This window comes from Halichoeres trimaculatus, unplaced genomic scaffold (assembly GCF_033239565.1).
Source record: "Halichoeres trimaculatus isolate MK-OKI-2021-1 unplaced genomic scaffold, fHalTri1.1 fHalTri1_scaffold_10, whole genome shotgun sequence".
NCBI lineage: Eukaryota > Metazoa > Chordata > Actinopteri > Labriformes > Labridae > Halichoeres > Halichoeres trimaculatus.
Window position 1 is genome coordinate 8,498,597 of NW_027437187.1, and position 26,192 is coordinate 8,524,788.

A 26,192-nucleotide genomic window follows, 5' to 3' on the forward strand; every position below is an offset into this window, starting at 1 on the left:
AGTCGTGGCCGTAAGCTCAAGTGGTTTGTGGTAACGCTGCACTGAAGCCCGCTCTGGTCCCAGCTCAGGACCCGACATTGCACCCACTTGATGAGTTTGAAAGAGCTCAACCGTCGTCGCTCAGTGTTTTTTTGATGCACTGATGCTCCGGTAGTGTTTTCCACGCTGGCTGACGGCTGTTGGTGCTGATAGTTTGGGCTTTTCCTGAAGCGGGCGGTATGGTGTTGTACTGCGGGTCCATCCCTGTGTTTTTCATCCACTCAGGAGCCTTTGAGGCAGGTGACAGCCAGTGGGAGACAAGATGCCGTACTTTGAGGCCTTTCCTCACAACATTTGATTTTCTTCAAATGAGAACTTACCTCAAATAGGCGCTGACAATGTTTCCTACATTGTGGTTTAGAGCGCCTGTGCTCGGGTTGTTCTTCTGTCTCTGTGTCAGGGACATCTGCTCTCACAAGTTTGACCTTTTCAGGTTGTTTGACTGTGTATCTTTGTCATTTTCAAATTGGCTGTGAATGGATCACTGCACTATATCATATTGGAGTGTTAAATCACACACTTCTTCTGTTTGATGCTTCTTGCTTTTTGTTGCTTTGCCTAATTTTAGCCCGCCACCACCCCCCCTCATCGGAGGACAAATAACTTTATTCCATGCTACGCTTTCAGACCGTCTCTTTTCCTCATCCAATCACTAAGTCCTATTTTGAAAGTATTTGTTTCCAGACTCATATTTATTAAGATGGAAATTTATCTCGTCAGATCACGACAGTCATCATTTATTTAGAACTATTTTAGAACTACCTATGATCATGTGTCCTATGATCTTTGAATAATTGATCATTTCTTAACATTGTATTTTAATTTATTTACATGTTATTTGATTGTGTGTGTGTCTCAGCACACACTGCAGCTTTCCTTCCAGTTTTTTTGTTGTTGTTGTTGGTTTTTTATTTTTGGCCCGCCACCACCCCCCCTCATCGGAGGACAAATAACTTTATTCTATATTTAAAGAACTATTTCAGAAAAGAGCTGAGTCTGGTCAAACTATTTTTTTATTCATTGTCCACATGATTTAATAGCTGTTTACATTAAACTAGATGAAATTTGTTTAGAAAAACACTGGCTGTAAAATTTTGATTTGGATGACACCTGAACAAGCTCTGTTCATCTATTTCAAATTAGATTAGCAGATTATTAGCTGAACTGATAATTGTGTTGGACACACACAACAATTAACTTTGATTTTTTCTCTGAACTTTTACCCTGCCACCACCCCCCCTCATCGGAGGACAAAGTACTTTGTTCTACATTAAAGACACTAGTTTGGAAGTTGTCAAACTAGTTGTTTTTAAAGTTTAAATGATTCCTAGAAAAAAAAATTGTGTGTGTCATCCAATCTTTAGCTTTTACCCTGCCACCACCCCCCCTCATCGGAGGACAAATAACTTTCTTCTACTTTAAAAGAACTATTCAGAGTCTAACTTTTTTTGCCTGTTTTTTTTTTCTTGTTATCAGGATAATTATTGGGATTTTGGAGACTACTCTATTAAACGTAATTTAAACACTTTTTACTGGACAACACATTAGCTTTAACCATCTAATCAAGATATCAAGTAAAATGTTATAGGAAAAATAACTATAATTTTGTGTGTGATGTCCAACCTTTTACTTTTACCCTGCCACCACCCCCCCTCATCGGAGGACAAATAACTTTCTTCTACTTTAAAAGAACTATTTAGAGTCTGTCTTTTAAATTAACTATTTGTTTAATTAATTCATTTATTTTTTGTTATTGAGATGATAATTGTGATTAAAAAAGTGATAAAAAATAAACTAAAAACCTATTATTGGACAACACATAAGCTTTAACTATCTAATCAAGTATCATTTAATGAAATGTTTGAATTTAAAGGGTAATAAAATTTTGTGTGTGTTGTCCAACCTTTTACTTTTACCCTGCCACCACCCCCCCTCATCGGAGGACATATAACTTTCTTCTACTTTAAAAGAACTATTTAGAGTCTGACTTTTTTTTTGCCTGATTTTTTTTCTTGTTCTTTGGATAATTATTTTAATTTTGGGAACTTTTTTGAACATCATTTAAATACCTTTTATTAGACAACACACAATCTTTAACTTATCCAATCAAGCATCATTTAATGAAATGTTTGAATTGAAAGAATAATATAATTTTATGTGTGTGTGTGTGTGTGTGTGTGTGTGTGTGTGTGTGTGTGTGTGTGTGTGTGTGTGTGTGTGTTGTCCAACCTTTTACTTTTACCCTGCCACCACCCCCCCTCATCGGAGGACAAATAACTTTCTTCTACTTTATACCTACTTTAAAATAACTATTCTAGGGTTTTTTATGTTTTTATTTTTCTCTAATTTAAATGATTTTTGAAAGTAGTTTAACTGTTTAAATGTTTTGTGTGTTTTTAGTTTTTTTTTATGAAGTGTGTGTGTGTGTGTGTGTGTGTGTGTGTGTGTGTGTGTGTGTGTGTGTGTGTGTGTGTGTGTGTGTACTAAATAATGCAAATACTTACCAAACACTTACCTCTTCTCCTTGGCTGAGTTCATCCTGGAGTCCTCACCCCGTCTTGCGGCTTATCTTCTCCTCCAGGTTTCTCTGCTTCTTCTGCAGCTTCATCCTCTTGGACTGTTGCTTCCGTAAGCGCATCTCCTTGTCGGCAGGATCAGGATCCTCTGAAAGAAACCAAATATTCAAGGTGACTTTTGAGTGAAGCTGAGAGATTGTCTCTTATTTGACAGATTTTTGATCAAATCAAATCTTTTTTTTAAAAGAGAAATTTAAAAACAAGGTTTGAAAGTTGCTTTCTTACCCCTGGCCTGGATCTTGGCCTCCTTCTTCTCACTCCTGGTGATGTTCTTGAGGACCCGGTCCCTCTGGAGCTCCAGGAGGCGCAGTTTCAGTTTTGAAAACTGGCTCTCATTTTGAAGAGGTTGATGACTTTTCTCTTCCTCCTGTTCCCCAGAGTGTGCCTGTCCTCTACGTTTCTCCTCCTGCTCCCGCAGCACCCTCCTTCTTCTTTCCCTTATCCACCTGCTCTCCGTCATCTCCCGCTTGTCCGCCCACACCGCATCTTTCCATTTCTCCTCTTCCTCCTCATATGGGCTTGGTTCCTCCTCGGTCTCTTCGTCCCCGTCACCTAGTTTCAGGACCACTAGCCACCCTGCCTCCTGCCACTGTCTCTGCTTTTCAAGTCTCACCCTTTTTTCCTCTTCCTCCAGCCTCAGTCTCTCCCTCTCAAGTCTGGCTCTTTTCTCCTCTTCCTCCTCATCTGTTGTGAATGTCTGTACCTCCGTCTCTGCGTCCTCGTCACGTATTTTCAGGACCACTAGCAACCCTGCCTCCTCCCACTGTCTCTGCTTTTCAAGTCTCACCCTTTTTTCCTCTTCCTCCAGCCTCAGTCTCTCCTTCTCAAGTCTGGCTCTTTTCTCCTCTTCCTCCAGCCTCAGTCTCTTCTTCTCAAGTCTCAGTCTTTTCTCCTTTTCCTCCTCATCTGGTCTGATTATCTGTACCTCCGGCTCTTCCTCCTCGTCATCTACTCTCAGGACCCGTGCCAACAGTCTCTCCTTCTCCTTCTCCTTCTCAAGTTTCACTCTTTTCTCTTCTTCCTCTAGCCTCAGTCTCTCCTTCTCTTCCTCTGCTCTAAGTCTCTTCTCCTCCTCCTGTCTTTCTCTCTGCCTCCTGGTCTTCTCCATAAGAGCCTTTCTCTCCTCTTCCTGCTTTTGTTTTTCTCTCTCCTCCCTCAATCTCAGTCTCAGTCTCTCCTTCTCCTCATTCTGGTTTGGTGGTCTCTCCTCTTCCTGCTCCTGTTTCCGTTTCCTATTCTTTTCCTGTTTTCGTCTCTCCCCCTGTCTCCAGCACTGCTCCGCCTCCTGTAACAGTCTTTCTAAATCCTCCTCCTCCTCTAGTCTCAGTTTCTCTTCCTCCTCCCGTTTTCTCTCCCTTCTCCTCCTTCTGTTCTCCATCATCTCTTGTCTTTCAATGACTTCCTTGTCCTGTCTCTGTCTCCTCTCCTCCTTCTCTTTTAATAACTCCTCTTTCAGTGTCAGTCTCTCCTCCTTCTGTGTCAGTCTCTCCTCCTCCTCCTCCTCCCGTATCAATTTGTCCACTTGATCCTCTTGCATCTGTGTCTCCTCCTCATCCTGAATCAATCTCTCCTCCTCCTCTCGTATTAGTTTGTCCACTTGGTCCTCTTGCATCTGTGTCTCCTCCTCCTCACGAATCAGTTTCTCCTCCTCCTCTCGTATCAGTTTGTCCACTTCGTCCTCTTGCATCTGTTTCTTCTCCTCCTCCTGCTTGCGTTTTTCTATCTCCTCCTTCAGTCTCAGTCTCTCATTCTCCTCCTCTTCCTTCTTTAGTCTCAGTCTCCTCTCTCTTCTTCTTCTTCTCTCCATACTTACCTGTTTGTCTCTTTCCTCCTGCTCCAGTCTGAGTCTCTCCTCCTCCTCCTCTAATCTGACTCTCTCCTCCTCCTGCTCCAGTCTGAGCCTCTCCTCCTGCTCCAGTCTGAGCCTCTCCTCCTGCTCCAGTCTGAGCTTCTCCTCCTCCTCCTGCTCCAGTCTAAGTCTCTCCTCCTCCTCCTCCTCCAGTCTGAGTCTCTCCTCCTCCTCCTCCTCCAGTCTGAGTCTCTCATGCTCCTGTCTCAGTCTCCTTTCTTTCCTTCTTCTCCTTCTCTCCATACTTACCTGTTTGTCTCTTTCCTCCTGCTCCAGTCTGAGCCTCTCCTCTTCCTCCTGCTCCAGTCTGAGCCTCTCCTCTTCCTCCTGCTCCAGTCTGAGCCTGTCCTCCTCCTCCAGTCTCAGTCTCCTTTCTTTCCTTCTTCTCCTTCTCTCCATACTTACCTGTTTGTCTCTTTCCTCCTGCTCCAGTCTGAGCCTCTCCTCTTCCTCCTGCTCCAGTCTGAGCCTCTCCTCTTCCTCCTGCTCCAGTCTGAGCCTGTCCTCCTCCTCCAGTCTCAGTCTCCTTTCTTTCCTTCTTCTCCTTCTCTCCATACTTACCTGTTTGTCTCTTTCCTCCTGCTCCAGTCTGAGCCTCTCCTCTTCCTCCTGTTCCAGTCTGAGCCTCTCCTCTTCCTCCTGCTCCAGTCTGAGCCTGTCCTCCTCCTCCAGTCTCAGTCTCCTTTCTTTCCTTCTTCTCCTTCTCTCCATACTAACCTGTCTGTCTCTTTCCTCCTGCTCCAGTCTGAGTCTCTCGTCCTCCTCTAATCTGAGTCTCTCATCCTCCTCTAATCTGAGTCTCTCGTCCTCCTCTAATCTGAGTCTCTCCTCCTCCTCTAATCTGAGTCTCTCGTCCTCCTCCTGCTCCAGTCTGAGTCTCTCCTCCTCCTCCTCCTGTCTCAGTCTCCTTTCTTTCCTTCTTCTCCTTCTCTCCATACTTACCTGTTTGTCTCTTTCCTCCTCCTCTAATCTGAGTCTCTCCTCCTGCTCCTTCTCCTCCTCCAGTCTGAGTCTCTCATGCTTCTCCTCCTCCTCTAATCTGACTATCTCCTCCTCCTCCTGCTCCAATCTGAGTCTCTCCTTCTCCTCCTCCCCCTCCTCTAATCCGGCCATCTCCTCCTCCTCCTGCTCCAATCTGAGTCTCTCCTTCTCCTCCTCCTCCTCTAATCCGGCCATCTCCTCCTCCTCCTGCTCCAATCTGAGTCTCTCCTTCTCCTCCTCCTCCTCCTCTAATCCGACCATCTCCTCCTCCTCCTGCTCCAATCTGAGTCTCTCCTTCTCCTCCTCTAATCTGACTATCTCCTCCTCCTCCTGCTCCAGTCTGAGTTTCTCCTCCTTGTCCTCCTCTAATCTGAGGCTCTCCTCCTCCTCCTCCTTCAGTCTCTCCTTCTCCCCCAGTCTCAGTCTCTCCTCCTCCTTCAGTCTCAGTCGCTCCTTCTCCTTCAGTCTCAGGTCCTCCTCCTCCAGTTTCACTCTCACCTCCTCCTTCATTCTTATTCTCTTCTTTGCCTCCTTAAGTCTCTGGCTCTCCTCCTCCTCCTCCTCCTCCAGTTTCAGTCTCTCTTCCTTCAACAGTTTCAGTCTCCTCTTTGCCTCCTTTAATCTCAGTCCTTCCTCCTCCTCCTCCAGTTTCAGTCTCTCCTCCTTCATCAGTTTCAGTCTCCTCTTTGCCTCCTTTAATCTCAGTCCCTCCTCCTCCTCATCCAGTTTAAGTCTCTCCTCCTCCTTCAGCCTCAGTCTTTCCTCTTCCACTTTTAGTCTCAGTCCCTCCTCCTCCTCCTCCAGTTTCAGTCTCTCCTCCTTCATCAGTTTCAGTCTCCTCTTCGCCTCCTTTAATCTCAGTCCCTCCTCCTCCTCATCCAGTTTAAGTCTCTCCTCCTCCTTCAGTCTCAGTCTTTCCTCTTCCACTTTTAGTCTCAGTCCCTCCTCCTCTCCATCCAGTTTCAGCTCTAGTCTCTCTGTCTCCTCTACCTTTTGCAGTCTCATGCCCTCCTTCTCCTCCTCCTGTCCTATTCTCTCCTCCTTTAGTCTCAGCCTCTTCTCTTCCTTTTCTTTTCTCAGTCTCTCCTGTCTTTGTCCTTTTTCCTTCTCCTCCTTTAGTCTCAGTCTCCCTCTTTCCTTCTCCTCCTCTTTCAGTCTCAGTGTCTCCTTCACCTCCTCCTCCTCCTCCTTCAGTCTCAGTGTCTCCTCCTCCTCATACAGGACCTTGTCCTTTCTTAGCTCATGTATGACCTTTTGTACCTGCTGGTCAATCAGATTCACCTCCTCCTTCAGTCTCAGTGTCTCCTCCTTCTCATACAGGACCTTGTCCTTTCTTAGCTCATGTATGACCTTTTGTACCTGCTCGTCGATCAGATTCACCTCCTCCCTCAGTCCCAGTATTTTCGCTCTTGGTGTTCTCCTTCTTTCCAAACTTGCCCGTCTCTCTCTCTCTTCTTTCTTCCTCAGTTTCAACCTCTTCTTCTCCTCCTCCAGTCTTAGTCTCCCCTTCTCCCCCTCTTCCCATCTCAGTCTGTTTCTGTCAAAGCGCTCCTTTGCCTTTTCTAGGTCATCTATTGCCTTTCTTAACACCTCCTCAGGCTGATTCACCTCCTCCACCAGTCCCGGTGTTTTCACTCTTTGTGCTCTTCTTCTTTGCAAACTTATCTGTCTCTCCTCCTCCTTCAGTCTCAGTCTGTTTCTTCCATTCACATCATTTGTCTTTTCTAAGCCATGCGTTAACTTTCTTAACTCCTCCTCATACAGATTCATGTCCCACTCCAGCTCCTCCAGCTCCTCCAGCTCCTCCAGCTCTATCACTATGTCCTCTATTTGTGTTCCCTCCTCCTCCTCCTCCTCCTCCAGTATCAGTTTCTTTCTCTCGTCCTCCTTCAGTCTCAGTCTCTCCTTCTCCTGCCTCAGTGTCTCCTCCCACTCCCATCTCTCCCTCTCTTCTTGCTCCTGTCTCTGTCTCCTCTCCCTGCTCCTCATCCTGGCCATACTTACCTCTCTCTCTTCCTCCTCCTGTCTCAGTGTCTCCTCCCACTCCCATCTCTCCCTCTTTTCTTGCTCCTGTCTCTGTCTCCTCTCCCTCCTCCTCATCCTGGCCATACTTACCTCCCTCTCTTCCTCCTCCTGTCTCAGTTTCTCCTCTGACTCCCATCTCTCCCTCTCCTCTCGTTCCTGGCTCTGTCTCTTGTCCCACCTCCTTATCCTGGTCATACTTACCCCTCTCTCCACCTCCTCCTGCTCCTGTCTTCGGCTCTCCATACTTACCATCTCTCTCCTCAAGCCTCTCCCGCCTCTCTCTTCTCCTCCTCCTCTCCTGTGCTCCTCTCTCCTCTCAGTCATGGTTTGAATTCGTTTGTGTGCTTCTCGCTTCAGTATTCTGAATGAAAAAATGATCAGAATATTTCTTTAATTACAAAATAAAGTCCAAATAGTTGTTGTTTTATGTCACTTCTTCGTGTTATTTATCTCTTTATAGTTATTACTGTTTAAAACATGATTCTTTGTATTGGATTGAACATTTATAAGGAAGCTATAATGTTAAGGACCATGTGTTTTAAGTTCGGACAAACAAACTCTGTTCAAATTGTAGTGAGGGTTATAATAACACCAAAATCTGTCATTTTGCTGCTGCTGTGACTCCTGAATTTCCCCTCGGCATAAATAAAATCTATTCTATTCTATTTCATTCTATTCTACTCTATTGACGTTGACACCAGTACAAAGCATGATATTTAAAACTCTTTGCAAACAACGCAACAGAATCAAGTCTTTTTATATTAGTGTTACAGAAACAGTCCCGAAGACGTGGCAGCACATTTGTGTGAATCTAACTGGGAAAGGCTTTAAGGAGGTTTGATTTTGACTGTTTATAGACCAACAGTTGTCAGCACAAAATAATAGAAATTTTACTTTAGAAAAATAAAAACCAGCTTTCTCACATAACTGTCGGTGTAATAAATAAATACAGATTACTGCTGACACACTTCTGTTCAGTAAGAGTAAAAACACAGAATGTCTCGGTAAAAAAGAACATATACCAAATTTATTCATATAAATGCAGTTAAAAAAGAAAGATAAACCAAAACCCAGTTAACTTTGGTTGTTTAAAGACTTAAATCGTCTCTCTTTCAACACAAATCTTAAGGATTACCTTGTTTTTGTTCAACTTCCAAGTATAAATTCAAACAAAAGATGCGGGCAATGTCCGCAGCTGAAACTATCACAACTTAAAACTAAGAAACAGTCTTTTAACTTCAAATTCACATTGAGTTTCACACTCGGAAATGAAACTAAGATCCCCTTTCAGAATTATTATGATCAAAGACCTGTTTCACCTCAACGGATGATTTAAACTCTGTCAAACCTTCGAAAAAGTCACAGATCTTATCAAGAAAAGCCAGCACTGTCACATGGCCATCAGTGTAATCTGTCAAATAAATACAGATTACTGCTGACACGGTTCAGTGATAGTAAAAACACAGAATGTTTCGGTAAAAAAAGGGGGGAAAAAATCCTCTATCTATCATGTTACCTTCAGAGTTTAAAGTGTACTGTTACAGCAAAGCAGAGCTAGTCGATGCTAGTTTAAAACCGACATGCATTTGGAAGTATGCACCGTGTGTGAGCTGTTGTATAAAACGCTTGCGGACACCTCGGCTGAAAATATTACAGGGACGGACATGTTTAATTGTAGTAAAGTAATATCTGTGGCGCATAACTCTACGCTACACAGGTATGAGCTCCTCAATCAATGTTTAGCTGTTTAGCGCTGTGCTGCAGCATGACCTAGCTTAAATATTAGCCGAAAACTGTGAAAACAGATGGAAAACTAGCTTGTGCTGCCACAGCAACGGCCTTGCGACCACCGAGGTCGTACGGCAGAAACTGTTCTGTTTAGTCACTTATACCAAATAAATTCACATAAATGCAGTAAAAAAAGAAGGATAAACCAAAACCGAGTTAACTTTGGCCGTTTAAAGACTTAAATCGTCTCTCTTTCAACACAAATCTTAAGGATTACCTTGTTTTTGTTCAACTTCCAAGTATAAATTTCAACACAACGATGCGGACAATGTCCGCAGCTGAAACTATCAAAGCTACAAGCTACAAAACAGTCTTTCAACTTGAAATTCACATCAGTTTTACAATCGGAAATGACATTAAGCATCTCTTTCAGATTTATTATGATCAAAGACCTGTGTCACCTCAACGGATGATTTAAACTCTGTCAAACCTTCAAAAAAGTCACAGATCTTATCAAGGAATACAAAAATTACATTAATGAAACACACAATATGACGCCTCTTCCGACTAAAAATGCATTTTATTGAGTTGTGCTTAAGCTAGCCAAGCTTTAGCAGGAAAATTTGCAACATACCTCCCCAAGTGCCTTGGTGAAAAAGGCGGAAGGAACGCCCAGCTTGATTTTATACCCCGATGGAATTAACAGATTCCAGAATTTATCTGCACCAATCAAATTCAGACGCAACCCGTGCGTCCCTGACGTTTTAACAATAATAAAAATAATTTAAAAAAATATTAAAATGGGAAATAAAAGTCCAAATAATTAACTCTCCCATGCCTGCTCGACAGTTTAGAAAAATAATCCTTTTAGTTGTTTTTTTTTTTCAAATACTTGATTGTTTTCCAAAAGTTTCACTCTAGTGGTTTACATAGGCTACGTCTGCGCTTTCAGCATAAACACGACTTGATGTAAAAACGAATCAAACTATAAATAATTATTATTAAATAAAATACAAACACAATTTTCACTGAGTAGAAATTGAGAGTTTTGATCCGCTAATTTAAATGCTGAAAGTGGGATGAGCGGCTCTCCTTCTTTGAACTCGGGATGAACGAAGCCCATCCCGACCGTTGGAGGGCAGCATGGAGCCGACTTTTCTTGTTAGCTGTGAAATAATGCTGGATGAAGAAGACTACATGAAACTATCAACACTTGGAGAAGAGAGCTGACACATGAGGTGAGGTGAGGTCACTGACATCTTTAACGTTGTTTAACTAACCGTGGAGTGAGCCAATACTTGAAAATCTGTTGTAAACACTGGCATTTCTAAGTGATAGAGCAAGGTTACGGCCTGAGCTGTTACTGTACACTACTTCTTTGTTTTGTTTTTAATCTAGTTTAAAGCATTTTTTTTTTCCATCCCTAGCAATCACTTATCAAGTTCTCCACCTCAGACAGATGGAGAGGCAGAAGATATGGAGGTAGGGTTAGACTCAAGTGGAAGGAAGTCCACCAATTTTAGCCAGATCGTTTTTACTGCTGTCATAAAATGAAGGAGCCTGTAAAGTGATGGTAGTGAATAAACATTGACAGAGGTTTGCTTTAAAGATTCAGTGTGTATTTATCAGAACAGGCTGAAGGCAGAACTTTCAGAAAATATAAGCAAGCATTTTTAAAAGAGTATGGTCTCCTAATCATAATACTACTACTACTAATAATAATAATAATAATAATAATAATGAATTTCCCTTCTGGGATTAATAAAGTATTTTTTATCTTTATCTTTATCTTTAATAAGAAATACGGTTCATCTGTAAACTGTGGGTGAGACTTTTATGTCCACACAAACAGCAGATCCCCTTCATGTTTCTACAGTCACACAGAGCACGCAAACTCCTGACATACTTACACATTTTTGTATTCAGAACAAAATGCACTGACTGAAAAAAATTCTAAAGCCAGAACTTTCATTTTGCACATTATAATATTTGTAATTATTATTATTTTTTAATTATTATCTGTGATAAAGCTTTGACTTAAAAAATGTCTTCACTTTTCTCAGAATTTATTACATTTTTTTTGGTAACTATGTCTTTCGTCTCCCATTGTGACTTTTTTTTAATCATTTTTGATTTTTGATTTTTTCTTTGGGTCTTGTATTTAACGGTGTTTAAAAATGTATATATTCATCGTACTTTTGATCTCTTAAATTTGACATCTTAAAATTTACAATTTCATGATTTCAATTTTTGGATTGTACAACTTCTGAAGATGCCAAGCCAATGCTTTAAGGCACTGAGATGCTACACCTGGATAACAACTGAGGCGCTCCTGTTGGCTTTTTGATGGATGAAACTCCAGGTTTTGTTTGCTTTTTCAATGATCAGTCCATTTGTTTGACAAAGCAAACGGTTAACTTGTGTAATACACTTACCAAATGTTTGTTCACCCTTCTGCATCACCATGGTGCCTCACCGCACAGCGGTCAAAAACTGTTTGACCCTTCCGGGTGAAACACTTAACCGCACTAACAAGGTCCTACCCTCATAAAGACTTTCACCCTTGATGAGCTCAGTTACAAACAAACATGAATGTAAACAAACCATTCATAATCTGATCCTACAACTATGAGTTGACTAAATAAGATTTTGTGTTGTTATAGTGCCTATGTTATTATTACTTCTTTATACCAAGGTTCTTTATTTCTTTAATTGTTTGGGGGGGGGGTCAGGCCGAAGTTTTAGGATTGTTGTGAATTAACTTTATTACCCAGGGAACCTTTGCTGTAAATGATGCTTTAGTTGTTTACTGCAGTGTGTTTACGTTGTTCTTTTTGCTGCAGGAGTCTCCAGATTACACCAGTGTCCAGGAGCTGAAGTATTAGACCTGGTCATAAGTGAAGCGTTGCGCCTCTACCCTCCAGGGTTCAAGTAGATCAGATAGATGGACCACGACCGCACATTGAACGGACAACTGGCCCCTAAAGGTGTGACGATGGAGTTCCCAGCAGGCTTCCTTCACTATGACCAGGAGCACTGGCCGGAGCCGGAGAAGTTCATCCCTGAGCGGTGAGAGGATGCTCTGTAGGCTCAGTCTGTGTGTGTGTGTGTGTGTGTGTGTGTGTGTGTGTGTGTGTGTGTGTGTGTGTGTGTGTGTGTGTGTGTGTGTGTGTTTTTCAGCTCAGTATTTGAAGTCCTGTCAGACCAGCCCGTCTGGCACCAACAACCTGTCCACATTCAAAGTTTGTGCCATGTGATTGGCTGATTAGATATTTGTGTTAACGAGTAGCTGAAGTTTTGCCTTGTCAAAAAATGGCCACCTCCAACCAGGGGCGCGTTGTTCTTTTGGGACGGGCCAATTGGTGTAGTCGGCGGAGGGGGACTTAAGTCTGGGTTCCCCGGGACCCAGTGGAGAGCAGGGCTGGGGTGGGTTCTCCGGGACCCGCCGGAGAGCAAGGCCCCGAGGGAGAGCGGGGGCTAAAGGGGTGGTTGCCAGGGGTGGGAGACTTGGCCCCGACCCGGGTCCGTAGGGTTGGGCCGGGGTGGCCGGGCTGGCTGGGATGCTTAGGGTTCTCCGGGACCCGCCGGAGAGCAAGGCCCCGAGGGAGAGCGGGGGCTAAAGGGGTGGCCGCCCGGGGTGGGAGACTTGGCCCCGACCCGGGTCCGTAGGGTTGGGTTAGGGTTGGGCCGGGGTGGCCGGGCTGGCCGGGCTGGCCGGGCTGGCCGGGCTGGCCGGGCTGGCCGGGCTGGCTGGGGCGCTTAGGGTTCCCCGGGACCCGCCGGAGAGCAAGGCCCCTGGGGGAGAGAGGGGGCTGGAGGGAAGCTGCCAGCGGCGTGAGACTAGGCCCCCGACCCCACCTAGGGTTGGGCAGGGGCCTGCGGGCGGGCGGGCGGGCTGGCTGGGGTGCGCGGGTTATGTTCATTCTCACTAAGCTCACTGTACAAATCAACCAACAACTTCACACATTTTCTTTCTTCTCTACAAAAACAAGCCGCAAAGTCAAATCACTCATGGATTAACAACGCCTTCGAGTCATCTTTGCTGCCTTTTTTAAGCTGTCGCATCCTTGTCTATGTCATTTTGTCTATTTCTCTCAGCCATCTCACACTTGCCATGTTTTCTTAGCCGTGCAGGACCCATCATGCCCCAGGGAACATGCCCCAGAGGACATCCCCGTGTGTCTCAATCACTCTCGAAATCACCTCCAGCTGGACCACCTGGATCTTTACCTCATACGTTTCCCTCTTGGTTTAAAGCTACACTGACACATACACACAAGTGGAACAGAGCTAAACTTTCACTTTAATCTGACCTTATTATCTGCATTAACCCACGAGGAGTGCCATTCTGGACACTCGAGAGCAGGGATGTCAAACTGGTGGCATGGAGGGCCAAGAGGCTGCAGCTATTCTTTCCAACCAACAACTCTACCAGCTGATTTCACTCATTACCTCACCTTCAAGCAGAGAGCAGGGACTAATCAGACAAATCAGCTGCTGGAGTTCTTGTTTGGAAGGAAAACCTGCAGCCTCTTGGCCCTCCATGCCACCAGTTTGACATCCCTGCTCTAGAGCTTTCCGTACTAAGAAAAAAGATCCTGTCTAGCTGCCCAAACCTTCCAAAGCAAACTAAAAGCATTACAGGAGAATGAAAACTCTTTAGGCTGATACATCCTAAGTCTCCTGATGTGTTTACCTGCAAGTTCAAAGCTTTTCTGTTGGTCTTTAGTGTTTTTTTGTCAGCTTATTTTTCAGCCTTTTCCCCTTTATTACAGATCAGGACTCCAGGGCTGGAGTAAGAAATGTAGCGAGTGATGTCAGGAACAGAAATCAATTCAAGCGGCTCACATCAAATGAAACAGAGAAGATGGACCAGGACGGGGATTCAGGGGCGCTGCTGGCTCAGGTTGTCTGCTCTATTTCACAATAAAACACCACCCACAGACTCTGGCTGGTTAGTCAGACCAGGGGATCCTGAACTTTTCTCTCAGTGAACATCATAACAGTGGTACCAGAGACCAGTGACCCCCTGCTGGGGGAGGACACCAGCAGACCCATCCAAAAACCATTCTGTCTGCATGCACATCAATAAACTCCTGTTCAATTCTGTTTTGTTTTTTTTTTCACAACAGTGAATAAAATCTTCATTTGTAAATAGTTTTGAATGTAGAATTCATTTCTGAGCCTATAAAACACCACTGAACTCAAATCAAACTGTCCTCTCAACTATGAGCCTCATTTCTGCTTTTCTTTACAGAAAATGGGCCACCAGCTTTTCCCAGAGAAGGATGGAGAGTTACTGACCTGTGACATAGACTATGAAGATGTATGGAGGGTAAGCAAACTGTGTGTGTGTGTGTGTGTGTGTGTGTGTGTGTGTGTGTGTGTGTGTGTGTGTGTGTGTGTGTGTGTGTGTGTGTGTGTGTGTGTGTGTGTGTTCCGCACTCTACTGGCAACTTTAGAGGACTGCAACAGTCAGCCTTGAGGTTTCATGTAGAGATGGAATATGGATGCGATATAGACTCCTAATTTGCATCGTTTGCAGCTGTTCTTCTCTGTTTATGTTGAAGCCAAAGTGTTTTAGGACAAACCAGAGTTTTGTACCTTTTTTATTTACAGAAAGAAAACAATCAAGGCTTTATTTGCACGTTTTTCTGTATTTATTCAAATCATTGATCATTTTCTGTTCTACACACACATTTACACAAGTAAGCACACATATGTTTCCTCATATGACTGTCATGTTATGACTGTGATTAAAAATCATCATTGAAATTGTTAGTAAGTGATGAATAAAAAGTAAAACTTGTACCACTGTTCTCTGACTCTCTCCACAGGGTTTTTTTTAAGCAGCAGAATGAACACTCGGCACATCCGCAACATCCAAAATGACTGTTCAAACATTTCTTATCGAGGGTCCAAGTAAAAACCAGGAAAAGCTTCTGTCAGCGCACGTTTGGGTTTTGATCAGGGTGAGTTGAGCAGCTTCCCCAGCAGGGTGGTGAGTGCATTAACAGGAACACTCACATGTGCTCACTGGCTCTTCTAACGGCAAACATAAGCTTTGACGCTGTGTCGCTAACAGGGTCTCTGCTCGTACTCTTTGCAGGCTTTTCACTCTGCCACCAAACCTACGACCCAGTGTCTGCTCATGTTGAGGAACGAGCGCTGGAAGAGAGTGTGGAGCATCCTGTGTATAAAGTGGACAGCGTGGCCATTTTAACTCATTCTTCCTTCCTCTCTGTGGAGAAGCACAAAACACAGGCCCAAAAAACAGTGTCGGCTCCCATAAACATCTGATTTGTGAAATAAGGAACAAGTAGGGCTGTGCTATTTCTGTTACCTAGAATCCCAATTATACATGAGAAGTCATCCTAAAAGAGTAAGGACAAATCTTGGCATTCAGCTCAAACTCTGCTAAATGTACAGAAACAGCGGTGAAGCTCCACAAACAAGAAGCACCTTATTCTGAGGTGTCTGAGAAAAACTCCATGTGTCCAAGCTTTGATGACTTTTCAATGATACTACTACTACTACTACCACTACTACTACTACTACTACTCCTACTACTACAACAACTACTACTACTACTACTACTACTGCTACTACTACTACTACTACTACTACTACTACTACTACTACAACAACTACTACTACTACTACTACTACTGCTACTACTACTACTACTACTACTACTCCTACTACTACAACAACTACTACTACTACTACTACTACTGCTACTACTACTACTACTGCTACTACTACTACTACTACTACAACAACTAAGACTACTACTACTACAACAACTAATACTACTACTAGGCTTCTACTACTACTACTACTACTACTACTGCTACTACTACTACTACTACTACTACTACTACTACTACTACTACTACTACTTATTATAATAATAATAATAAAAAAAATAAAAATTGGGTCAACATAGCACTTTTCTTTTTTGGTCAGTTTTTGTTTGTTTGGAAAGGCACATGTGACATAACGTTCCTTTGGGGAAAGGGTACAGTATGCAGTAAACATTCCACACGTGGTTATGAAAATGATCATTGCCAATCCTTAGTTTTAATAGATTTAACAACAAGGAGAAGAGGTGAGCGGAGGAGGGGTCTGGCTCCGTTTCTTAACTTATCTGGAATAAGACACATCCAAATTTTGACCTTTGCATCAACCTAAACCCAAACCCAAACCAGGTAGGTGGATTCACAATAAACAAAACCTGGTCAGATTACAGAGATTACGGGTTTCACGTAGTTTGTCCAAAATGACCAAGTCCTGAAAAAGGATTCCCTTTGACCCTTCAGAGAAAATGACCACCTCTCAAGACTGTAAATGTCCTGTACAATATCAAGCCACTTTTCCATTGTAGGTGCCTGGGCTTTTAACCACTTTCTGGTGATTGTCTTTTTGCTTGCTGCCAAAAGCACAGCCAGCAGCTTTTTGTCTCTCAGAGTCCAGTTTTCAAAAGAAAAATCTCCCAAATACAGGGCTTCCAACTTAACAGGAACGTCCTCAGTAAAGATATTGCTCCACAGCTGCTCCCAAAACGCTTTGATCCATTGACAACTCCAAGAAATAGGACAGTGATTTGCATCTTTTGTCCCACAGAGTCTCCAGCAGGTGTCTCCACTGTTCTGAAGTTTTCCCTGGGCTGGGGTTACCAAAAAAATCTACCTATGTTTTTCCCACAGAATTCCCTCCATGTGTTGGAGGTTGAGGCCATCCATCGTAACTTCAAATGTTTTCCCAGCTTTCAGTTGAAATGCATATGTTTCCCTCCTTCTCCCACTCATTTCATATATAGTTTGTATCACCCTGATTAGATAGCAAAGTACCATCATATAGTTTAGAAATGAGCTTTGTACTTAGCGTGAGCCTGTTTCAACACAGATAGAAACACACTGAGGAATTCTCAATCAGATTTTTCCCACTTGTCTTTCAAGTTTTGATTCAAATAAGTTCTAACCTGTCAATATCGCTGGAAGTCCTCTTTTTCTAAACCATGAGATGTTTCAAGTTCCTCAAAACTCTGAAACATCCCTTTCTGAATAAAAGTGTAACAGGTGGTCAAGCCTTTTGAGAGCCAAGCCCCAAATCTGCCATCAATCCTATTTGACTCTAAGGCGTAAGTATTTGAGTCCCATTCCCTAACCCACATGTTTTGGTGATCCTTTTCCAGGAAGATAAAACTGTGAGGAACACAGTTCAATCAGATAGGGCTCCGTTAATCTTTATTTTAGCTCTTGGTTTATTGTACAAAGCAGCAATTACATCAATTAGGGCAGTGTTTCCCAATCCTGGTCCTGGGGGACCCCCCTGCCCTGCACGTTTTAGATGTTACCCCACTCCAGCTCACCTGATTCAAATGAATGGCTCGTTATCCGGCCCCAGCAGGGCTCGATGACGAGCTGATCATTTGAATCAGGTGTGTTGGAGTGGGGAACATAAAAAACATGCAGGGCAGGGGGTCCCCAGGACCAGGATTGGGAAACACTGCATTAGGGTCTGGTGGAATCCAAATTTAGGCATTACTTTATATCAAAAGGTCCATGTGACCCAGTCAAATGCCTTCTCTGCATCCAAACTCAGCACAAGGGTTTCTAATCTTTGTTGCATTGAACGGTCCAGAACATGTCAAGTTTTCCTGAGTCTGTCTCTGTCTGATAGACTCCATTCTAGTCCACTTTTTTCGTAGCCTAAATTGACCTCTTCATTTTAGGCTACTTGTTAAAGTAGACCTAATGCACACCTTGATTTGAAGCCTAGCTCAAATTGACCTCTTCATTCTGGACCACTTCTGCCACATTCATAAGATGTGCTCCACAAACAAAGACTCATTCATGTCATTGTCACATTGAGCTGGTGTATTGAGCTATTATTGTGGCAAAATGATGTGTGTGTGGGTCAATGCATCCACGAATATGTGAACTGATCCACAAATGTGTGGACCGATTCACAAATCTGTCAAATATTTACAAATGTGTGCACAAATCCACAAATGTTTAAACTGATTCACAAATAAAAATGTAGTCTGAGATGGCTGAAAAGTCTCAATTTTTTTTTTTGTTTGTCTTACAAGAGCTAAAAATCCACACAAATCATCAGATACAACTGAGGCAGTGTGGATTGCTAAGTGGCTGAGGCGTGGTGCTACAATGATAGCTCCATACCTGGCAGCCTGCGCCTGGGAGCCTGAGCTCAGGGCAAAGTAATCCGCCTCTCACAGACGGATTCTTTCTCATTTGCAGATCACTGGCCCGGCAGGACTGTAGCAAACATCACGTGCACACAGACAGTCCATCGGGAGGCCCGCCTCAGTCGTAATGATGACAATAATGATGGGATTTGAAAAATACCCAGACTTTTCAGCCATTTAAGACCATCCATTTATTTGTAAAGCAGTTTAAACATTTCTGGATTGGCAAAGACATTTGTGGATATTTGACACATTTGCAAATCTGTTTACACCTTTGTGTAATCAAACATTTGGGATGCATTTACACACGCTAATCATTTTGTTACAATAATAGCTCCATACTGGTGCAAATACTGATCATTTTATGGCTTTTGGCAAAGTATGTTTTGGGGGTTTGTATTGCCACATTATGTAATAACGCCCCATGATGTAATAATCTGATTAATTTTCAATTCACTATGTAATAACGCTGCATTTTGGTCTAGAATTTTTGAACGCAGTGCATAGTAAACTCCTCTGCATTATGTAATACATTCTGACACCGCGCATCCATCAGTAAATACAAAATGCAGGCGTTGCACTTTTTGATGAAGAAAATGTAAGAATTATGTGCATTATGTAACAAACCACCAAAATGGATGTCTTTATTAGGAAAAAAAAACAGATCATCAAAAAGATATTGACTTAGAGGAAGCAGCATGAGGGGCAAATATAATTTCATTAGAAAAACTAGTGATGACGCCTCATTGGTCAAATCTAAATCAAACTCCAGTGACTGGCACCAAGCGCCAGGAGCGTCAGGGGGCATCAGGTGTTGGCAGGCCATTTGGGTACCTCTCAGCCAGCCCCCCAGGCAGCCACACTTAGCCCCGGACCGCCTGGACCACCGGGACCACCGGGACCACCGGGACCACCGGGACCACCTCTCGGCCCTGGGTGACTTCTGCACCTCTCGGCCCTGCGCACCCACACTTAAGCACCCCCCCTCTGCTGACTACACCACACAACCACGGCCCCAAAAGACCTTGCGCCCTAAAATTCCTATCATTTCAGTTTTACCCGTTGCTAGGTGCCTTGCCCACCTCTCAGCCCTCCAGGCACCCACACCTACAATATATTTCTGATGGTATAACATTTTTTTTTTTTTTTTAATTTGAGATATCTATTTGGCTGGTTTGTTGCATAATGCACCTAATTCTTATATTTTCTTGATATAAAAAAATACAACACCTGCATTTTGTAATGACTGATGCAATATGTCTGAATGTACTACATAATGCAGCAAAGTTTATCACATACATTTAAAACACTATAAAACAAAATGTGTCAGATTATTACAAAATGCTGTTTTTTACAAAATGAATTGAAAATGTATTACAGTATTACAGCACGGGGCGTTATAACATGATGTGGCACCACAGGTTCATTGGTAAAGAGGTTCATGGGTGTGGGGGGAAATGGGGTGTGCTTGAACTGGGCAGTGTGTGTGTGTGCTTGAGGAACTGGGCAGTGTGTGTGTGTGCTTGAGGAACTGGGCAGTGTGTGTGTGCTTGAGGAACTGGGAAGAGTGTGCGTGTGCTTGAGGAACTGGGAAGTGTGTGTGTGTGCTTGAGGAACTGGGCACAGTGTGTGTGTGCTTGAAGAACTGGGTAGTGTGTGTGTGTGCTTGAGGAACTGGGCAGTGTGTGTATGCTTGAGGAACTGGGCAGTGTGTGTGTGCTTGAGGAACTGGGCACAGTGTGTGTGTGCTTGAAGAACTGGGCACAGTGTGTGTGTGCTTGAAGAACTGGGCAGAGTGTGTGTGCTTGAAGAACTGGGCAGTGTGTGTGTGCTTGAGGAACTGGGCAGTGTGTGTGTGCTTGAGGAACTGGGCAGAGTGTGTGTGCTTGTGGAACTGGTTCTGAGCTTTTATCCACAGTTTTCAGACTCAGTCAGTTTCTTCAGTTTGAAACGTTTTCCTCGGCCTTGGGAAAACTCTTCCACACGGCACTGAAGAGGCTGGAGTACACAGAGAGCGTGTAGCCACTTTACACGGGTCAGGGTGAACTGTTTCCCAGAGTACCAGCTGCTCAAACTGGGTGTAGCATCCCGATCTTCTGCTGCAGCAGGATCTACAGTGCCCAGACCTCTGGGGCTGAACCCTGGTTCTGTTTGCTGCTCTAGATCTGGATCACCTGCGGAGATCATGACTCTGGAGTCACATGACACACAATATCTTGTTGACAGCACACCATGCAAAAGAACACTCACCTGTTGGGAGTGAAAGTACACTCACAGGTTTCACAGGTTTGTCTGTCAGGTGTTTGTTATACGTCACCTCACTTCATTTCGTGTCTCCACTTCCCTCCTTTGTTTCTCTGTAGATGGACACCTTGGGACAGAAGCAGAAAGCAGCAGTAAAAGCTCCTTTGCAGTGTAACACACGTGAACCTGGCCGATGGACAGGAAATGAGCGCCTCAGTGTTGGCGAGGCAGCTACGATCAATCAGATAAAACCAGAGAGGAATGAAAAGAGAGGAGGAATGGCTTTGTAGCTGTCAGTTCACAGGCTTTAAATATGAAGGCTTACACTTCCATGGATACAACACCTGAGTTTGAGCTGTTTGAGCGTCTGTGGAAGAAAACTTTCAGGGAGCATCAGCAGCACACGTACACCGATCCAGACAACACGTTGCATGTCATACCTGCATTTACTGCAGCGTTTGCATTCACTGGAACAGTCGTGGCCGTAAGCTCAAGTGGTTTGTGGTAACGCTGCACTGAAGCCCGCTCTGGTCCCAGCTCAGGACCCGACATTGCACCCACTTGATGAGTTTGAAAGAGCTCAACCGTCGTCGCTCAGTGTTTTTTTGATGCACTGATGCTCCGGTAGTGTTTTCCACGCTGGCTGACGGCTGTTGGTGCTGATAGTTTGGGCTTTTCCTGAAGCGGGCGGTATGGTGTTGTACTGCGGGTCCATCCCTGTGTTTTTCATCCACTCAGGAGCCTTTGAGGCAGGTGACAGCCAGTGGGAGACAAGATGCCGTACTTTGAGGCCTTTCCTCACAACATTTGATTTTCTTCAAATGAGAACTTACCTCAAATAGGCGCTGACAATGTTTCCTACATTGTGGTTTAGAGCGCCTGTGCTCGGGTTGTTCTTCTGTCTCTGTGTCAGGGACATCTGCTCTCACAAGTTTGACCTTTTCAGGTTGTTTGACTGTGTATCTTTGTCATTTTCAAATTGGCTGTGAATGGATCACTGCACTATATCATATTGGAGTGTTAAATCACACACTTCTTCTGTTTGATGCTTCTTGCTTTTTGTTGCTTTGCCTAATTTTAGCCCGCCACCACCCCCCCTCATCGGAGGACAAATAACTTTATTCCATGCTACGCTTTCAGACCGTCTCTTTTCCTCATCCAATCACTAAGTCCTATTTTGAAAGTATTTGTTTCCAGACTCATATTTATTAAGATGGAAATTTATCTCGTCAGATCACGACAGTCATCATTTATTTAGAACTATTTTAGAACTACCTATGATCATGTGTCCTATGATCTTTGAATAATTGATCATTTCTTAACATTGTATTTTAATTTATTTACATGTTATTTGATTGTGTGTGTGTCTCAGCACACACTGCAGCTTTCCTTCCAGTTTTTTTGTTGTTGTTGTTGGTTTTTTATTTTTGGCCCGCCACCACCCCCCCTCATCGGAGGACAAATAACTTTATTCTATATTTAAAGAACTATTTCAGAAAAGAGCTGAGTCTGGTCAAACTATTTTTTTATTCATTGTCCACATGATTTAATAGCTGTTTACATTAAACTAGATGAAATTTGTTTAGAAAAACACTGGCTGTAAAATTTTGATTTGGATGACACCTGAACAAGCTCTGTTCATCTATTTCAAATTAGATTAGCAGATTATTAGCTGAACTGATAATTGTGTTGGACACACACAACAATTAACTTTGATTTTTTCTCTGAACTTTTACCCTGCCACCACCCCCCCTCATCGGAGGACAAAGTACTTTGTTCTACATTAAAGACACTAGTTTGGAAGTTGTCAAACTAGTTGTTTTTAAAGTTTAAATGATTCCTAGAAAAAAAAATTGTGTGTGTCATCCAATCTTTAGCTTTTACCCTGCCACCACCCCCCCTCATCGGAGGACAAATAACTTTCTTCTACTTTAAAAGAACTATTCAGAGTCTAACTTTTTTTGCCTGTTTTTTTTTTCTTGTTATCAGGATAATTATTGGGATTTTGGAGACTACTCTATTAAACGTAATTTAAACACTTTTTACTGGACAACACATTAGCTTTAACCATCTAATCAAGATATCAAGTAAAATGTTATAGGAAAAATAACTATAATTTTGTGTGTGATGTCCAACCTTTTACTTTTACCCTGCCACCACCCCCCCTCATCGGAGGACAAATAACTTTCTTCTACTTTAAAAGAACTATTTAGAGTCTGTCTTTTAAATTAACTATTTGTTTAATTAATTCATTTATTTTTTGTTATTGAGATGATAATTGTGATTAAAAAAGTGATAAAAAATAAACTAAAAACCTATTATTGGACAACACATAAGCTTTAACTATCTAATCAAGTATCATTTAATGAAATGTTTGAATTTAAAGGGTAATAAAATTTTGTGTGTGTTGTCCAACCTTTTACTTTTACCCTGCCACCACCCCCCCTCATCGGAGGACATATAACTTTCTTCTACTTTAAAAGAACTATTTAGAGTCTGACTTTTTTTTTGCCTGATTTTTTTTCTTGTTCTTTGGATAATTATTTTAATTTTGGGAACTTTTTTGAACATCATTTAAATACCTTTTATTAGACAACACACAATCTTTAACTTATCCAATCAAGCATCATTTAATGAAATGTTTGAATTGAAAGAATAATATAATTTTATGTGTGTGTGTGTGTGTGTGTGTGTGTGTGTGTGTGTGTGTGTGTGTGTGTGTGTGTGTGTGTGTTGTCCAACCTTTTACTTTTACCCTGCCACCACCCCCCCTCATCGGAGGACAAATAACTTTCTTCTACTTTATACCTACTTTAAAATAACTATTCTAGGGTTTTTTATGTTTTTATTTTTCTCTAATTTAAATGATTTTTGAAAGTAGTTTAACTGTTTAAATGTTTTGTGTGTTTTTAGTTTTTTTTTATGAAGTGTGTGTGTGTGTGTGTGTGTGTGTGTGTGTGTGTGTGTGTGTGTGTGTGTGTGTGTGTGTGTGTGTACTAAATAATGCAAATACTTACCAAACACTTACCTCTTCTCCTTGGCTGAGTTCATCCTGGAGTCCTCACCCCGTCTTGCGGCTTATCTTCTCCTCCAGGTTTCTCTGCTTCTTCTGCAGCTTCATCCTCTTGGACTGTTGCTTCCGTAAGCGCATCTCCTTGTCGGCAGGATCAGGATCCTCTGAAAGAAACCAAATATTCAAGGTGACTTTTGAGTGAAGCTGAGAGATTGTCTCTTATTTGACAGATTTTTGATCAAATCAAATCTTTTTTTTAAAAGAGAAATTTAAAAACAAGGTTTGAAAGTTGCTTTCTTACCCCTGGCCTGGATCTTGGCCTCCTTCTTCTCACTCCTGGTGATGTTCTTGAGGACCCGGTCCCTCTGGAGCTCCAGGAGGCGCAGTTTCAGTTTTGAAAACTGGCTCTCATTTTGAAGAGGTTGATGACTTTTCTCTTCCTCCTGTTCCCCAGAGTGTGCCTGTCCTCTACGTTTCTCCTCCTGCTCCCGCAGCACCCTCCTTCTTCTTTCCCTTATCCACCTGCTCTCCGTCATCTCCCGCTTGTCCGCCCACACCGCATCTTTCCATTTCTCCTCTTCCTCCTCATATGGGCTTGGTTCCTCCTCGGTCTCTTCGTCCCCGTCACCTAGTTTCAGGACCACTAGCCACCCTGCCTCCTGCCACTGTCTCTGCTTTTCAAGTCTCACCCTTTTTTCCTCTTCCTCCAGCCTCAGTCTCTCCCTCTCAAGTCTGGCTCTTTTCTCCTCTTCCTCCTCATCTGTTGTGAATGTCTGTACCTCCGTCTCTGCGTCCTCGTCACGTATTTTCAGGACCACTAGCAACCCTGCCTCCTCCCACTGTCTCTGCTTTTCAAGTCTCACCCTTTTTTCCTCTTCCTCCAGCCTCAGTCTCTCCTTCTCAAGTCTGGCTCTTTTCTCCTCTTCCTCCAGCCTCAGTCTCTTCTTCTCAAGTCTCAGTCTTTTCTCCTTTTCCTCCTCATCTGGTCTGATTATCTGTACCTCCGGCTCTTCCTCCTCGTCATCTACTCTCAGGACCCGTGCCAACAGTCTCTCCTTCTCCTTCTCCTTCTCAAGTTTCACTCTTTTCTCTTCTTCCTCTAGCCTCAGTCTCTCCTTCTCTTCCTCTGCTCTAAGTCTCTTCTCCTCCTCCTGTCTTTCTCTCTGCCTCCTGGTCTTCTCCATAAGAGCCTTTCTCTCCTCTTCCTGCTTTTGTTTTTCTCTCTCCTCCCTCAATCTCAGTCTCAGTCTCTCCTTCTCCTCATTCTGGTTTGGTGGTCTCTCCTCTTCCTGCTCCTGTTTCCGTTTCCTATTCTTTTCCTGTTTTCGTCTCTCCCCCTGTCTCCAGCACTGCTCCGCCTCCTGTAACAGTCTTTCTAAATCCTCCTCCTCCTCTAGTCTCAGTTTCTCTTCCTCCTCCCGTTTTCTCTCCCTTCTCCTCCTTCTGTTCTCCATCATCTCTTGTCTTTCAATGACTTCCTTGTCCTGTCTCTGTCTCCTCTCCTCCTTCTCTTTTAATAACTCCTCTTTCAGTGTCAGTCTCTCCTCCTTCTGTGTCAGTCTCTCCTCCTCCTCCTCCTCCCGTATCAATTTGTCCACTTGATCCTCTTGCATCTGTGTCTCCTCCTCATCCTGAATCAATCTCTCCTCCTCCTCTCGTATTAGTTTGTCCACTTGGTCCTCTTGCATCTGTGTCTCCTCCTCCTCACGAATCAGTTTCTCCTCCTCCTCTCGTATCAGTTTGTCCACTTCGTCCTCTTGCATCTGTTTCTTCTCCTCCTCCTGCTTGCGTTTTTCTATCTCCTCCTTCAGTCTCAGTCTCTCATTCTCCTCCTCTTCCTTCTTTAGTCTCAGTCTCCTCTCTCTTCTTCTTCTTCTCTCCATACTTACCTGTTTGTCTCTTTCCTCCTGCTCCAGTCTGAGTCTCTCCTCCTCCTCCTCTAATCTGACTCTCTCCTCCTCCTGCTCCAGTCTGAGCCTCTCCTCCTGCTCCAGTCTGAGCCTCTCCTCCTGCTCCAGTCTGAGCTTCTCCTCCTCCTCCTGCTCCAGTCTAAGTCTCTCCTCCTCCTCCTCCTCCAGTCTGAGTCTCTCCTCCTCCTCCTCCTCCAGTCTGAGTCTCTCATGCTCCTGTCTCAGTCTCCTTTCTTTCCTTCTTCTCCTTCTCTCCATACTTACCTGTTTGTCTCTTTCCTCCTGCTCCAGTCTGAGCCTCTCCTCTTCCTCCTGCTCCAGTCTGAGCCTCTCCTCTTCCTCCTGCTCCAGTCTGAGCCTGTCCTCCTCCTCCAGTCTCAGTCTCCTTTCTTTCCTTCTTCTCCTTCTCTCCATACTTACCTGTTTGTCTCTTTCCTCCTGCTCCAGTCTGAGCCTCTCCTCTTCCTCCTGCTCCAGTCTGAGCCTCTCCTCTTCCTCCTGCTCCAGTCTGAGCCTGTCCTCCTCCTCCAGTCTCAGTCTCCTTTCTTTCCTTCTTCTCCTTCTCTCCATACTTACCTGTTTGTCTCTTTCCTCCTGCTCCAGTCTGAGCCTC

At 43.6% G+C, this 26,192-nt stretch overlaps 2 protein-coding genes across 2 annotated transcripts; both read right to left on the reverse strand.

Annotated features, from left to right (window-relative positions):
• Window positions 1-2,500: 2,500 nt before the first annotated feature.
• LOC141796182 (uncharacterized) lies at window positions 2,501-4,422 on the reverse strand. Its single transcript, XM_074677157.1, has 2 exons — window positions 2,841-4,422; window positions 2,501-2,703 (listed from the first exon to the last, which is right to left on the reverse strand). The coding sequence occupies exons 1-2, from the start codon at window positions 4,420-4,422 to the stop codon at window positions 2,588-2,590; spliced, it is 1,698 nt and encodes a 565-aa protein (XP_074533258.1). The 3' UTR covers window positions 2,501-2,587.
• A 19,208-nt stretch (window positions 4,423-23,630) lies between these two features.
• On the reverse strand, window positions 23,631-25,552 carry LOC141796186 (uncharacterized). Its single transcript, XM_074677165.1, has 2 exons — window positions 23,971-25,552; window positions 23,631-23,833 (listed from the first exon to the last, which is right to left on the reverse strand). The coding sequence occupies exons 1-2, from the start codon at window positions 25,550-25,552 to the stop codon at window positions 23,718-23,720; spliced, it is 1,698 nt and encodes a 565-aa protein (XP_074533266.1). The 3' UTR covers window positions 23,631-23,717.
• Between the last annotated feature and the right edge of the window lie 640 nt (window positions 25,553-26,192).

Coding starts and splice junctions, on each gene's coding strand:
- LOC141796182 (XM_074677157.1), bottom strand. CDS start 4,422: ATGGAGAGAAGAAGAAGAAGAGAGAGGAGACTGAGACTAAAGAAGGAA. Junction 2,704..2,840: donor GGCCAAGATCCAGGCCAGGG/GTAAGAAAGCAA, acceptor GGTTTCTTTCAG/AGGATCCTGATCCTGCCGAC.
- LOC141796186 (XM_074677165.1), bottom strand. CDS start 25,552: ATGGAGAGAAGAAGAAGAAGAGAGAGGAGACTGAGACTAAAGAAGGAA. Junction 23,834..23,970: donor GGCCAAGATCCAGGCCAGGG/GTAAGAAAGCAA, acceptor GGTTTCTTTCAG/AGGATCCTGATCCTGCCGAC.